Source organism: Hoplias malabaricus, chromosome Y (assembly GCF_029633855.1).
Source record: "Hoplias malabaricus isolate fHopMal1 chromosome Y, fHopMal1.hap1, whole genome shotgun sequence".
Lineage (NCBI taxonomy): Eukaryota > Metazoa > Chordata > Actinopteri > Characiformes > Erythrinidae > Hoplias > Hoplias malabaricus.
Window position 1 is genome coordinate 84,094,100 of NC_089820.1, and position 14,974 is coordinate 84,109,073.

Here is a 14,974-nt window from a genome sequence, read left to right on the forward strand (position 1 = left end):
ACCACTGCTCTGAACTGGATAAGGGTTACAGATAATGAATGGGGAGCCATGGCTAATCATTTAACAAACAGAAAAATTACATCCAACAAAGCCGCATGCAGCATTTCTTCTTGAAAAGTCCAGACTCAGAAGTTGACCGGATTCGTTCCTTAGGTTTATGACATCAGAAAGCCTGCTTAAGATTGTCTTTGGACCACTTCAGTCTCAAAGTGCAAATGCTGGGCCATGGCACTGACTGCTCATTTTATAATAATAGCCTACTAGCACTTTAAAAACACCACATGGAGATGTTAAGGTTAAAAGCTCGATTGTACGGGGAGGGGCCCTTTAAACAGGTTGGGGTAGTGTACAAACCCCGGAATAGGTTTTATATTGCAGCCTAAATGACCACGCAGTTCAGTTCGCGTCTCCCACATCCACAGAGCGATATCGGTGCTGGTTACAGTCATATTGAACAGAGGGGGCGCCGTGTCTTTCCCTCACACTCTGCAGGAACATCCCTCCATCTCTCCATCCCTCTTTCAGCGAGGAGATGAAGAGCCTCGAGGCGCGTCTCTTTCATTTATTTTTGAGGAAATAGGTAGCACCTTTTAAACCGCTCGAAGATGTAACGATAGCGGAGAGGGGCGGGATCACTCCGCGGTTTGGACACGATGGAGTGGACGGATACTTCTGAAGAACCGAGCTGGAGAGAGACGGAGAGGTGAGAGAAGAGTCGAGAGGGGCTTTAATAACCTTAAATCAGCATTTACAGTGCGTGTTTGTGTTAACGAGGGGATACGAGGCAAAGCACCTGGTTCGGCTTAACGACTCTTTTCAGTGGCGGTGCCTTATCACAGCTCAGTAAACACAGCGTTTAATCCGCGCCTTTATGTAGTTCCCTGGTTTTCTCCTAAATTCTCACACCTTGGAGAAGACTAGCGTCACAACAGGCCTCTGATGTTCTTATTTACTCTGTTTCTAAAGAGAAGAAACGCCCCAATCTTAGGCCCTACTTCTCGCCTTTGTTTCTATTCTATTTAATGTAATAGAGGCCAATAGCCCGTGTCATTGATTGATTGATTAACGTGATTGGTTGTAAGAGCAGCTGTTCCAGCTCGAGCGCGTCACGTGACCAGATGCGCCTGTGTAATATGGCGTCCTGCTGAGGTGTGATGTGGAAGCTAAGCTAATTTCGCCTGGACGAAGTGGACGATACACACAGGACACATTTAAAGTCCAAATGTGTTGTACGTTCATTCAGGGTCCATTTTATCAGGTCTACTGACTATAATTGTGAGATAACTGTTTGACAGGTAGACTGCAGTCCACCTATTAACCCTTTACAGGGTTGAAATCCAAATTTAAATTTTCACAAAAATGAACGCAAACAGCCCTGTGTGGTGTACACATTCACACTACCACAACTATGGTCCCTGTTAGCAGAAAAGTGGTGATTATGTGTATTATGCAATAAATACAAAAATGTGTGATTTCTCATTTCTCTTGGACTTTTTTTTAACTGGTATAAGTATAAGAAAAAATGTCAAATGCTTTAAATGACTAACTTGGTAGTGTTTTGTGGGAATAAATTTACAATTGGATGCCTGTAGAGGCAAAATAAGAGTGACAAAACCTGTAGAATATTCAAGATATATTCAGCTCCTGGGATCTGTGAGGAGTGTGGTGTGTTCTCCCCGTGTCTGCGTGGGTTTCCTCCGGGTGCTCCGGTTTTCTCCCATGGTCCAAAAACACACGTTGGTAGGTGCCTGTTACCGGGCCAGCTGTGCTTCTTAACAATGTAGAACCTGGAGGACATAAAGGTTCAGACTATTGATATGGAATACAGAAAAAGCAAATGAAATAAGCAGAAAAAATAATCGCTGTAAAACTGAAAAAACTGATAAAATGTACTTTCAGGTGAAAAATATTCTTCACGGTTAAATCATTTGAATAGACTTTGGCTGACAGACGTACTGTAAGGGTGTGTCAGATTTAACAGCTGTTTAAACATGGCAGGGTGTGTGAAGAGAGACGGGAACCTTCACAATAAATTCCCCCAGTGCCCAGTCTTATAGGTGAAATGCTTTGAGAATATTTACATTTAAAATAACCAGTACTCTTAATTTTTCTAAAATGAACACGGCCCATGTTTATCGAGACTTTTAAGAGAATAACGTCCAGTATTGTCTCATCAGTAAATTTAATTCTATTCAAGGTATGGTAAAGGCAGATCAGCATTCTTACACAGAGACGTGATAAATGTAGACAGTTGTCTTCCAGTCAGTGTCTCAAAACAAGCGTTGATTGGACTAGTGTTATAGCTGTTTGCCTGAGGTGGAGAATGCCATCAGGTCATACTCAGTTGATTGTGGAGGCATGAATTCTTTGGTACCATCTGTTGTCTTGCTGGAGCTACATGACCCACACGTTCCAGCAGTCTGTGGAGCTAAATAACTCATGTATTTGAATCTGAATATTGTATATTTCTAATATTTATCTGAATTCTTTCACATTTTTAAATGACATTTGTCTGTGTTTACATTTGACTTTTTAATGTTCAGTGTTGTCTTCACTAAAGTCAAAACACATCCAAACGACAGACACAGCATTGTTCTTTGGTATGAGGTTCCTGAGTTGCTAAGTTGGCCTCAGTGTTTAGGTTCCCCTCCATGTTGCTTCCATGTAGCACATTAAATGGGGCAGAGTCACATGACTATACATGTGGCCCATTGGTTGATGATAATTTTTGTAGATTTTTGATTGACTGATAGGGCGGCATGGTGGTGCAGCAGGTAGTGTCTCTGAGAGTCCCGCTCCGGGTGACTGTCTGTGAGGAGTGTGGTGTGTTCTCCCTGTGTCTGTTTGGGCTTCCTCTGGGTGAATGTCTGTGAGGAGTGTGGTGTGTTCTCCCTGTGTCTGTTTGGGTTTCCTCCAGGTGACTGTCTGTGAGGAGTGTGGTGTGTTCTCTCTGTGTCTGCGTGGGTTTCCTCCGGGTGACTGTCTGTGAGGAGTGTGGTGTGTTCTCCCTGTGTCTGTTTGGGTATCCTCCAGGTGACTGTCTGTGAGGAGTGTGGTGTGTTCTCTCTGTGTCTGCGTGGGTTTCCTCCGGGTGCTCCGGTTTCTTCCCACAGTCCAAAAACACACGTTGGTAGGTTAATTGGAGACTCAAAAGTGTCCGTAGGTGTGAGTGTGTGAGTGAATGTGTGAGTGTGTGTTTTGCCCTGTGAAGGACTGGCGCCCCCTGCAGGGTGTATTCCCGCCTTGCACCCAGTGATTCCGGGTAGGCTCTGGACCCACCGCGACCCTGAACTGGATAAGGGTTACAGACAGTGATTGATTGTTTCAATTTGATGAGTGGTGCCCACACAGCTTTGTAAGGCTGTTATTATCACCCATGCAAATATGTCACAGGATGTGAGTTTATTATATGAACAAATATTTTGGGACACACACCTAATAATGTAAGTGTTATCTTCAGTCAACAGTTATATAAAATCAAGCACCTAAATATGCAGTTTCCATTTATAAATATTTTTTTAAAGGATGTGTGCGAGGTACAATAATATCGTGCCACCGTTGCATCAAGTCAGTTCATGAAATTATTTCCCACTTTAACATTTTAAGATCAACTCTGAGCATTATTCAAAATCATTGTGATGCTTCACTGAACTGTAACAGAGAATAGAGCCGCTGTTAATGCTACTCTGCGCTCAGCACTGCGGAAACTGCACCATGTAACTTTTGGACGAGGGTAGGAATCCACTCCCCCTTCTCTCCTGTCTCATTGTATTCAATACAGTGCTGTAATAATAAATTACAGTAGGGGGAGCCCCAGGAGCAAAAAACTTACACAGTGTTCCTTTCGGAGCCAGGGCCAGAGGCTGTTGTGAATTTAACTGGCCGCCTGCATTTAATCGAACGTATCAAATGTTCTAGTAAACATTTTTCTTAACGTTATTGATGATATGTTTTATTCAATAAATATTGCTATTGTTATAGCCCAGGCCTACTTTCAAATTTATAGGAACAGTTTGAAGGAGGTTTTCTGCTCCAGCACTTACTGTGCCCCAGTGCACAAAGCAAGGTCCATAAAATCATGGTTGACTAAGTTTGGTGTGTAAGAACGTGACTGGCCCACACAGAGCCCCTTTAGGATGAACCACGTCCTCTGGTAAATCAGTGTTTGACCTCACAATGCTGCTCTGGATCAATGGTTAAAATTCCCAGAGACACACTCCAACATCTTCCCAAGAGTGGGAACCAACTCCATATTATGCCTATGGATTTATAACAGGATCTCCTAAAACTTGTAGGTGAAATGCATAAATGTCCCTAATCTTCTGTCCTTAATTGTTAATTCTGGAAAAGAAATTAAGAAATGTATCTTTTATTTCCAGAGCCCTTAGACATTGAATGGTACAGCCTTGTTCAGTGTGTAGTGCTCAGGATTCTGCTCCAGACACTGCCCTATTTTTGAACACTCTCCAAGGCCTTCTTTTAATTCTAACTTGGCGGAGTGCTTTGTAAAAATGAACCCTTTTTTAAAGCGAATGTACTGTACATCACTGGAAACTTTCTTTCCTTTTGTTAGGATTCAGTTTTCTTAACCCCAGTGAATGTGGACAATAGATTCCAGGCCTATTTATTTTTATATATCATTAGTAATATGTACTTTTCTATTACACATCTTTGACTACCTCTGCCAGTCATACCTTGTGATTTTTTTATAATTATTATATATTTGTTTATGTGATGAACAGCAGAAATCACATCTAAACAAGCCCAGTGTTATCCTTCTGTACGTAAGTCTACCAGGGCATCATTTAAAACCACAACCCAGGCTTCATGCTTCAGTAGAAATGAATAGTAATGGCTTGTTATTGTGAAGTCTGAAGGGAAATGTAGTTATGTGATTTTCCATGTATTCACTGTTGAACCTGCAGTATATTTTCATTCGTCCTGAAGTCATTTTTACAGGCTTTGGATTTCAAGAATTTCCAAGAATTTTAGATCTGTCTATTTAGGTCTATTGGCCTAAAATGGACATGAATTCTAAAAAGGTGCAAGGTGGAAAACCACCCTGGAGGGGGCGCCAGTCCTTCACAGACCGACACATACACCCACACATTCACACCTACGGACACTTTGAGTTGTTAGTGCATCTAACAATGTGTGTTTTTGGAGCGTGGGAAGAAACCGGAGCACCCGGAGGAAACCCACACAGACACAGAGAGAACACACCACACTCCTCACAGACAGTCACCCGGAGGAAACCCACGCAGACACAGGGAGAACACACCACACTCCTCACAGACAGTCACCCGGAGGAAACCCACGCAGACACAGGGAGAACACACCACACTCCTCACAGACAGTCACCCGGAGGAAACCCACGCAGACACAGGGAGAACACACCACACTCCTCACAGACAGTCACCCGGAGGAAACCCACGCAGACACAGGGAGAACACACCACACTCCTCACAGACAGTCACCCGGAGGAAACCCACGCAGACACAGGGAGAACACACCACACTCCTCACAGACAGTCACCCGGAGGAAACCCACACAGACACAGGGAGAACACTTGAGTGGGACTCGAACCCATAACCTCCAGGTCCCTGGAGCTATAACAGGGACACTACCTGCTGCACCACCCCGCCGCCTTGTCTGTGTATGTGTGTGGGTGGGTTTTTAATGACCTATTTTTATGTGTTTTCAGGACATGCACTGTTGACCAAGAGGGTAATGCAGCCAGAAACACAGGTCATGTGACAGGTAAGACACGTATGTATTCACACAGTCATGCTGTAGCGGTGCAATAAGTACAGTCATATTACTGAGGCTGGCAGAACAGATTTAACTTCTGCATCTGAACAAAACGTGACACAGGGATCTTACAAATGGGTCTAAAGCTGCAGTATCAGGAAGTGACAACTGAATAATATTGGAGGGGGAAACCATATTGATTAGTTTTGTGAGAAATGCTGCAATACTTGAAGAATCAGAGGGATTCCTCAGAGGGAAGGTGAATGGCTCAAAAGCTGAGAGCAAAAGGCAACTAAAAACAAAAGGGGCTTCCCAAATTAAAGAGGGAATAGACTTCTAAACAGGCAAAGAGGCCAAACCAAAAGAGCTGTGAAAGAAGGAAAAGCTATAAGCTTAGAAACCTGAGAAAAGAGTTCAAAGGAAAGAGACCCAGGAGAACACTCTAGGAGCGTTACCAAAATGACCAGCCAGACTTGTGTGGCACTCCTGAGAAGCGGAACCCAAGACTGAGCGCTGAGGTGTGTGTTGGCTTCCCTTAAGTAGGAGAGGAGCAGGTGCTGCTGATTTCTCCTAATTAAGGTGTGGTGGCTCCATGCCTCCCTCTGCTGGCCGGGCGTGGCTTAGTGGGCAACCGGGCCCCTGTCTGAACCCTTACAATACCAACATAAATGTATATACATACAATACACGCATATAAATGTATACATTAATAACTGCACGTTTACATTCGCATGAAATGGATGTCTTCATGTGGAGCATTAAAGCAGTTGTATATTCTTTGTAATCAAGACTTAGGCCTAATTTGAAGAAGTGATTGTGGCTTTGTATGTGCAATGCATCATGGGTGTAATGTGATACTGCAACGTTTTCTTCTGTAGATTATTTGTGCGACAGTGCGGATAAAGCACCATCGCTCCAGGCTCATACGCTGAAAGAATTTGAACAGGTGAGTGAGCTACTCGTTTTTGATTCTTAGTTGTTGTCTGTTATCACCTTTTTTATGATGATTATCATGTCTTAGACTCAGAGATTCTGGGTCGTATGGGTGCATCACCTCTGTGCACGGTACACACACCTCCGCATGCGTCATCGTCTTTGTTTGAGACGAGAACTTACCTACTTCATAAAACTGGCTCATAATAAAATCATTTTTAAAGACTTTTTATATTTGTTTATATTTCTTGGTTATTTCCTTATTTTTTATTTTATTTGTTTTATTTTTTGGGAACTCAAGAAATGCAAAATAAAGGTGTTGTGCTCCTGTGTTTATGGCAACAATGAGTTGGAATCTTAAGGGATGCATGTCTGAGTTTTTAAAACCGTATTTTTTTATGTGCTGTTTGTCGCCACCTTGTGGATCTTTGTGAGACAGACTGGTCCGTGCACAGGAGAACTGAGCACCTTGTCTTCACTACAGCTCACAGATTAAAATGTTCACCCGTGTTTCTGGCTTCTTCCCGGAAATTGTTCATTGTGTAACGAACCGGAAGTGACCAGGCTGGTCAAGGCGTAATTTTAAATACATTTTAACACAAGTGTAGCACAGTGCTCATGGGATCACACACATGACAATAAACAAGACAAAAGGCTCTGGAAACAGAGACCACATTAAAGAATTCAGACTATGTCTTGCTTAAATAACAAAGCTGGAAATTATAATAGGGCTTCTGTGATTTATTTTTTCATTCGTGCATCTTTTAAATGAATCAAAATTAAATCCAAAATATCCTATCAATCCACAGCTCGTTTCATCACTGATGCTTCACCCTTGGAGTATTGTGTGTGTGTGTGTATGTGTGTATGTGTGTGTGTGTGTGTGTGTGTGTGAGTGTGTGAGTGTGAGTGTGTGTGTGTGTGTGTATGTGTGTGTATGTGCATGTGCGTGTGTGTGTGTATGTGTGTGTGTGTATGTGTGTGTATGTGTGTGTGCGTGTGTATGTGCATGTGCGTGTGTGCATGTGCGTGTGTGTATGTGTGTGTGTGTGTGTGTATGTGTGTGTGTATGTGTGTATGTGTGTGTGTGTGTGTGTGTGTGTGTGTGTGTGTGTGCTTTGAAACAGTAATGGATCCCTGATGGTCTCTCTGTGTAACTCTGAATCAATTCGTAATCAATGCAATTGTTCAAGAGAGATCTTTGTTCTAATTGTTCACGTTACATCTGTAACGTTGAAACATCAAATTTAGTGTCTATCTCCTTTTCTTTTTTTATTCCCTTCTTTACTTCTTCTAAAATAAAATAAAATAAAATAAATAAAAAAAAGCTGTCCTTGAAGGCTTTTTCTCTGACATCACACAAGCTGCTCTTATGTTTCAGACTCTAAATAATTGATCTTGGCCACACTGAGTCTCTCTCACTAACCACTACAGGGAGTATTACATCATTCTTCCTGCCCTGAGGAAACATCTGCTGAAACCTCTACGTGCCCCGCTTCATTTAAAACTGACCCCTGAAATACATCTCACAAAATTAAGGGAGTGGACTGCCACCTTCCTCTCAGAAAAACCTCCTTAAATTACCGTTTTAAAGGGTTCCTCAGTGTTTTAAGACCACACCACCTTTAACTCAACATCATTATACTTTAAGAGCAGTCAACAAGGCCAAACAAAATATGATTTATTAATCATTGTCACAATATACGCCTCAGGATTCCTAAAATCACAGAAGGACGGCACGTCGCAGTCACACAGCTCCAGGTTGTGGGTTCAAGTCACACTCCGGGTGACTCTCTGTGAGGAGTGTGGTGTGTTCTCCCTGTGTCTGCGTGGGTTTCCTCCGGGTGACTGTCTGTGAGGACTGTGGTGTGTTCTCCCTGTGTCTGTGTGGGTTTCCTCTGGGTGACTGTCTGTGAGGAGTGTGGTGTGTTCTCCCTGTGTCTGCGTGGGTTTCCTCCGGGTGACTCTCTGTGAGGAGTGTGGTGTGTTCTCCCTGTGTCTGCGTGGGTTTCCTCCGGGTGACTGTCTGTGAGGACTGTGGTGTGTTCTCCCTGTGTCTGTGTGGGTTTCCTCTGGGTGACTGTCTGTGAGGAGTGTGGTGTGTTCTCCTTGTGTGTGCGTGGGTTTCCTCCGGGTGACTCTCTGTGAGGAGTGTGGTGTGTTCTCCCTGTGTCTGCGTGGGTTTCCTCCGGGTGACTGTCTGTGAGGAGTGTGGTGTGTTCTCCCTGTGTCTGCGTGGGTTTCCTCCGGGTGACTGTCTGTGAGGAGTGTGGTGTGTTCTCCTTGTGTGTGCGTGGGTTTCCTCCGGGTGACTGTCTGTGAGGAGTGTGGTGTGTTCTCCTTGTGTGTGTGTGGGTTTCCTCCGGGTGACTGTCTGTGAGGAGTGTGGTGTGTTCTCCCTGTGTCTGCGTGGGTTTCCTCCGGGTGACTGTCTGTGAGGAGTGTGGTGTGTTCTCCCTGTGTCTGCGTGGGTTTCCTCCGGGTGACTGTCTGTGAGGAGTGTGGTGTGTTCTCCTTGTGTGTGCGTGGGTTTCCTCCGGGTGACTGTCTGTGAGGAGTGTGGTGTGTTCTCCCTGTGTCTGCGTGGGTTTCCTCCGGGTGACTGTCTGTGAAGAGTGTGGTGTGTTCTCCCTGTGTCTGCGTGGGTTTCCTCCGGGTGACTGTCTGTGAGGAGTGTGGTGTGTTCTCTCTGTGTCTGCGTGGGTTTCCTCTGGGTGACTGTCTGTGAGGAGTGTGGTGTGTTCTCCCTGTGTCTGCGTGGGTTTCCTCCGGGTGACTGTCTGTGAAGAGTGTGGTGTGTTCTCCCTGTGTCTGCGTGGGTTTCCTCCGGGTGACTGTCTGTGAAGAGTGTGGTGTGTTCTCCCTGTGTCTGCATGGGTTTCCTCCGGGTGCTCCGGTTTCCTCCCACAGTCCAAAAACACACGTTGGTAGGTGGAATGGTGACTCAAAAGTGTCCGTAGGTGTGAGTGTGTGAGTGTCTGTGTTGCCCTGTGAAGGACTGGCGCCCCCTCCAGGGTGTGTTCCTTGCGCCCAATGATTCCAGGTACAGACAATGAATGAATGAATATTTAAAGTGGTCCTTTGTTAAAAATTAATTTCCCCAGTTTTACCCAAAAACAGTCAAGGTATGTTTGATGTATGAAATCTGCCTCTTTAGTGTATAACTAGTGCTGCTGTTTCTCAGTGATGGTCTTATTTGTGGGGGGGCATTGCTAGTTTGGTTCCTGGTTCAGCCGTAGCCATCAGTGACAGGCAGTGAAAGAAAACACAACTGGCTTCACTTTCTCTGGGTGGGAAAGATAGTTCCTCCTCTTCCCCTGCACTCAGCACGGTGGCTTCCAATGCAGGCGTCTGTTTAATGGCTTAAAATAAATGGCTGTTTCAAGTAAATGTTGTGCTAGAAGAAGCTGGGAAAGATGCAGTTGCTTTATGCTTTAGCCTTCACATCTCACCTTAGTATTTATTAAGTCCTGACCTTGAGTAAATTAGAGAGGAATAAAATAACTCAGAGCTAAAAATAAGAGAAGGAGCCTGTATTCTGTCTGGAAAGTGCATTTTCTTAGTAATATGCTAAAAACTATAAGGCATAGGAGCTTGGCTTTTCCAGTTCTGGTCTGTGGTGGTGGTGAGGAGCTGTCATTTGGTAAAAGGCATGTTTTATACCTGTTTTTAATGCTTTAAGAAACGTTTGGCACTTTACAAAGTGCTTGAGAACTGTAATTGCATAACACCTTGTGAGAAATATGATCTGATTTACCACATGCAGTGCTTTGAAAGGAATCAAAGCTTAGGAAGAGCAGTGTGTTGTGTGGGATTCTCCAGTTAGATGGGTTTTCACCACGTTCCCTAAACCCCCACCCTTTCACCTCGCTCTTTCCCCCTCTATCTCTCCCACTCTCTGGAGTGTGATCAGCTTACATATCGCTTGTGCCTGTGATGGCGTAGGCCATCTCCTGCCAGCTCAAGATTCCTGGGATACCTCCCCCGGAGTAAAAAAGCCCCAGCCCTCTCCTCCCTGCCCCAGAGCACACCATGACCTCACCGCGGACACACCGCTGAGACCCAGGGCCTACACCCTGGCCCGTTAGCGATCTAGCTTTGCTTGTGTATGTAGGGTGTATCAGTTCACTATGGCGCTGTAAATAAAACAGTGCCACCGTTTTGTTTGTACATATCCGCTCTTTGTTTCTGTAATTCTTTAAGATCTTTGTACTACAATGTCGTCGAGCTGAGAGAGACAGGGGGGTGCAGCATGCCCCCCCGAGGTGACCACATACCCCGGACATGTCTAACAGTTACCGCACTCTCTCGCAGCACCTCAACGACCTGAAGAAGGAAAACTTCAGCCTCAAGCTCCGAATCTACTTCCTGGAGGAGAGGATCCAACAGAAGTATGAGAACAACAGCGACGATGTCTACCGAACGGTGAGTAGCCCCGGGGGAGCATGGGAAATGTAGTTCTTTTGTGGTTACCTCTGAATTGAAGGGAATGTTGGTGCTGGTTCAGGGCTGGGGTGCACTACAGTGACACTGGGGCACAGAATATAAGAGGAGTGGGTGGGGAAACATTATAGACATCGAGTGTTCAGGATAGTGTTTGCAAACCCTCCTAGAAGTGCCAGAGAAGGTCAGGAATGCTTATTACACATGATACGTGATCATATGTTGATAGCCAGCATTATACTGAAATGAACCAAGATTCATAGAAACATAGAGAGTCCTCCAGTCCTACTACGGTATTTGCCATGATTTCTAACAGCTCTGACAAACTGTGTAATTGTAGCTTATTGTTATTGTGAACCCAAATATCATCATCATTTTATCGTATTAAACACAGTGTGAAATGGAATTCTTGATATTGGACACATCTCTTTTTGGCACAATGTATTAAATGTATCTCTTGATAACACCATAGATCACTGCAATCAGATGAATGTGTAACTGCTTTGCATTTTCCTGTTACTAAGCAACAGACTGAGCTGACATCGCCTGCTAAATCTCGCATTCAAATGAGTGTAAACAAACCATTACCGTCCTCCCAAAAACATGAGACTTACTCTAGACCGTATCTCCTCGTCTTAAATGAACATAATCAGGATCTCAGTGACTGATTCTGCGCTGGAGGAACTGGTGTTAGTTTGCTTTTGTGACTGGTGAGAGCCCTCAAAGGTTGGTGATTAGAAACTGTTTATTGATCCTTGTGCTTTTAGCAGTAATTAGTAAACGGAGTGGTGCTCCCTTATATAGCGCAATGTGAACATGGGAATAGGGATCCGTTTCAGTCACAGCCAAGGTCACATCATTTACACGTTCGCCAGCATCATGTCAAGAGAATGAGAATGATACAATAACAGAGCATTAGTCATATGGTTTGGGCCAATTGGAGCAGACGTGCTGTTCTTTCAGCACCATATTGGTGTTAATTACATGATGCATCGTTTGTTATTAGGCCTGGCCTTTGTTAATTGGCCTCAGGCTTCCATAGCAACGGTTCAAAGGTTGGACAAGCTTTGTTTAGAAAGAACACTGCAAGAAACAAATCCCATACAGTGATGTGTACAGTCTTATACCTTTACCGTTTGGATTTATAACACTTTGCTGTGGAGTCCTGTCGTGTTGTTGTAGCTAAATATTTATATTTAGATATTTAATATATATTTTGTATGTTTTACTGAGCATTACAGCGTTAAAGGCTAAGCACCACTTAATGGACCTCCATGAATATTCCACATTACTGTAGTTACTGACAGATATAAGTATGAATTAAAGTAAAAATAGCAGCTTAATTTGCTTTAAAACTGACAATTTTATTAAATTGACGGAAAAACCCGAGCTCTCTACGGAAATTCTCGAACGCGACCGTGACGTCACTGGTGGACAACAGCTGAACAACGCCGCGGTAAAACACCGTTATGACTGACTGTTATGACAGTATCTAGCTAAATAACCAACATTATTCATGACAATAGCCTAGCAATAAGCTAAACTCAAATGTAGAGGTACCGTTATTCTTGTAAATGTGATCGAAGTCGAACTCGAATTCATCCGACACTATAAACCTCCGTAATGCAGCTACGTAGCCGAGTATAATCTGAGCACCGAGTTTAGCGAGTCAAGCTAACGTTAACTAACACCAACTAAAACAGGCGAAGTGAGTGTCCTTACCCTGTTCACCTCCATGTTACAGAGGCTCTTGAACACCTTTCGTTGGTGTCCTTACATGCCCATATTGTTGGAAAAGCGCCAGTGAAATGAGCTACAGATAACGGAGTGAGCGGATGGTCCTTTCCAAAGTGCCCGTTTAAAGTGGACAAATGTAGTCCATTTTCTGGATATTTTGGGATCTTTGGGCCATTTGTTCACAGATGTCCCACTGTACATTGAATGATTGCAGCCAAAAACAACACACCTTTTCGTCATTTTGCATTAAATTAAGTGCAGCTTCTAGAGTTGTTGTCCACCATCTACGTCACAGGCAAGACGCCTATTAGAGTTTCCGAACACCGCTGGGGGGGGGGGCAACGGTCTTTTAAACCTTATTCCTTGAATTAGTAAGAAATAACATGTTTTCTGACTCTCAATAAACACAAGTTAGGAACTCAAACTCCACTGTATTTATTTGTTTGACACTTTCATAGAGCTGCTGCTATTTTCAATAGAGGCAGATGAATGTATTGTTGGGAGTCTTGCCCATGAGTTCTTATTGGTGTAGCATTGTTTGCTTTTTTTAAAACTGGGATATAAACACAATTTTACTACAAAGTAAACAGATTGGGAAAAATTGGGACAAATAGAACACATTTGATATTTACAGCACACATTAAATACAAAGATTTGGTTAAACAGAGTGTGAGTGTGTGTTGCCCTGTGAAGGACTGGCGCCCCCTCCTCATTTGCTCAAATTACTTTCATTATTTCATTTCAGTAGAATTTAAGTAAATATTCTTTATACTGATATGGAAATAATAATAATTTGGCAGAGCCTGGATATGCCTCTAGAGGAGATTAGGGTTTAAGCTCAAATAGTTGTGAGGTTTTGACTGGGATTAAGGTGTAAATGGTGTAAGTAGTAGAAGGTCGTGACCCTGACCTGTAGTAAATCAGTGTGGTGCCAGAAAACCAGTTGCTCTCAAAGCAGTTCACATATTTCCGTCGCTTTATGAGAATGCTTTTTATTTATATCACTGTCATAAAACTTATTTCTCAACTAATGAACAGACAGTTGCCTCATTTTTAACATTATTCTCTGAGACGTAACATTAGGAGCCAGGAACTATTCAGTAATAATAGATATATTCATTAATTAATTATTAATGTAAAAAAAGAAGAGAGGAAAACTGCAGCAGTAAGAGCAGGAATTTCTATAACCATCCAGTATGGAGATGTTGGTGATGATCAGTCTTCTGTTAATAGTCATGAGCTAAATACTGTGGGGTTTAATACTCTGAATAAATATAGATAGAGTGTGAGGACATCTATCGTTCTATCTATCTATCTATCTATCTATCTATCGTTCTATCGTTAATTCATTTATTACCAGCAGCGATCGCTCAGTTGTGAGGATGAATGTGCTGTAATTACTCAGGCCCTGATCCCCGGCTCGTTTCAAGCCCGAGTTAAAGCAGTTAAATCGGTCAGTGCCGGAGTTCCGTGTGAACACAGCTCTGACTCACATTCCAGAAATGATCATGTGTTTCTGGCGGCTGAGGTATTCCTCCAGGAATGCAGTTAGTACATTAGGCCCTATTTTAAGAGTTTTATTATTGTTGTTTACCATGTCTCCTGCCTGCAGTTGTTTGACTGAGGTGTTTGTGATTAGTGCTGAAGGGTCAGTGTTAGCGGAGTTTAGGTTTTAAATGTTATTGTGGGACCTCTGAGGAAACTAGACTCTGCTTGGCTCCAGAGCGACTGCAAACCTGATCAGAGTGAAGTGGTTATAGAAGATGAATGACTGAATGAAATGAAACGAAACAAAACAAAACAAAGGCGCGATGCCGAAAGTGCAGACTCAGGTCAAGTAGAAAAAATAAAACATTTTGCATTTTTAAAAAATTAAACAAGAAATAGTTAGAAGTAAAGGTTTGAACTTGTTTTCTGCAGAATGTAAATCTCAACCTCATTCATTAAATAACTCTCAATAATTATGCAGTTCTTCTTTTGAATTAAAACAGTGAAATGGCCGTAGTAACTCAGCACAGGATTAAATAAACACGGCACGGGGGCTTAGTGGTGAGCACGTTCGCCTCTCAGCGCTGGGATCTTGGGTTCAAGTCTCATCTGGGTGGAGTTT

The 14,974-nt window shown here is 43.3% G+C and overlaps 1 protein-coding gene across 1 annotated transcript in view; it reads left to right on the plus strand.

Moving 5' to 3' along the window:
• Positions 1–440: 440 nt before the first annotated feature.
• The window catches only part of LOC136679672 (myomegalin-like), a 76,661-nt gene continuing 62,127 nt past the window's right edge, over positions 441–14,974 (plus strand). Inside the window, exons 1-4 of the mRNA XM_066658323.1 lie at positions 441–703; positions 5,705–5,760; positions 6,630–6,697; positions 10,999–11,109. Of these exons, the coding sequence (XP_066514420.1) occupies positions 654–703; positions 5,705–5,760; positions 6,630–6,697; positions 10,999–11,109 (285 nt within the window). The 5' untranslated portion in view covers positions 441–653. The remainder of the gene's footprint in view (positions 704–5,704; positions 5,761–6,629; positions 6,698–10,998; positions 11,110–14,974) is intronic.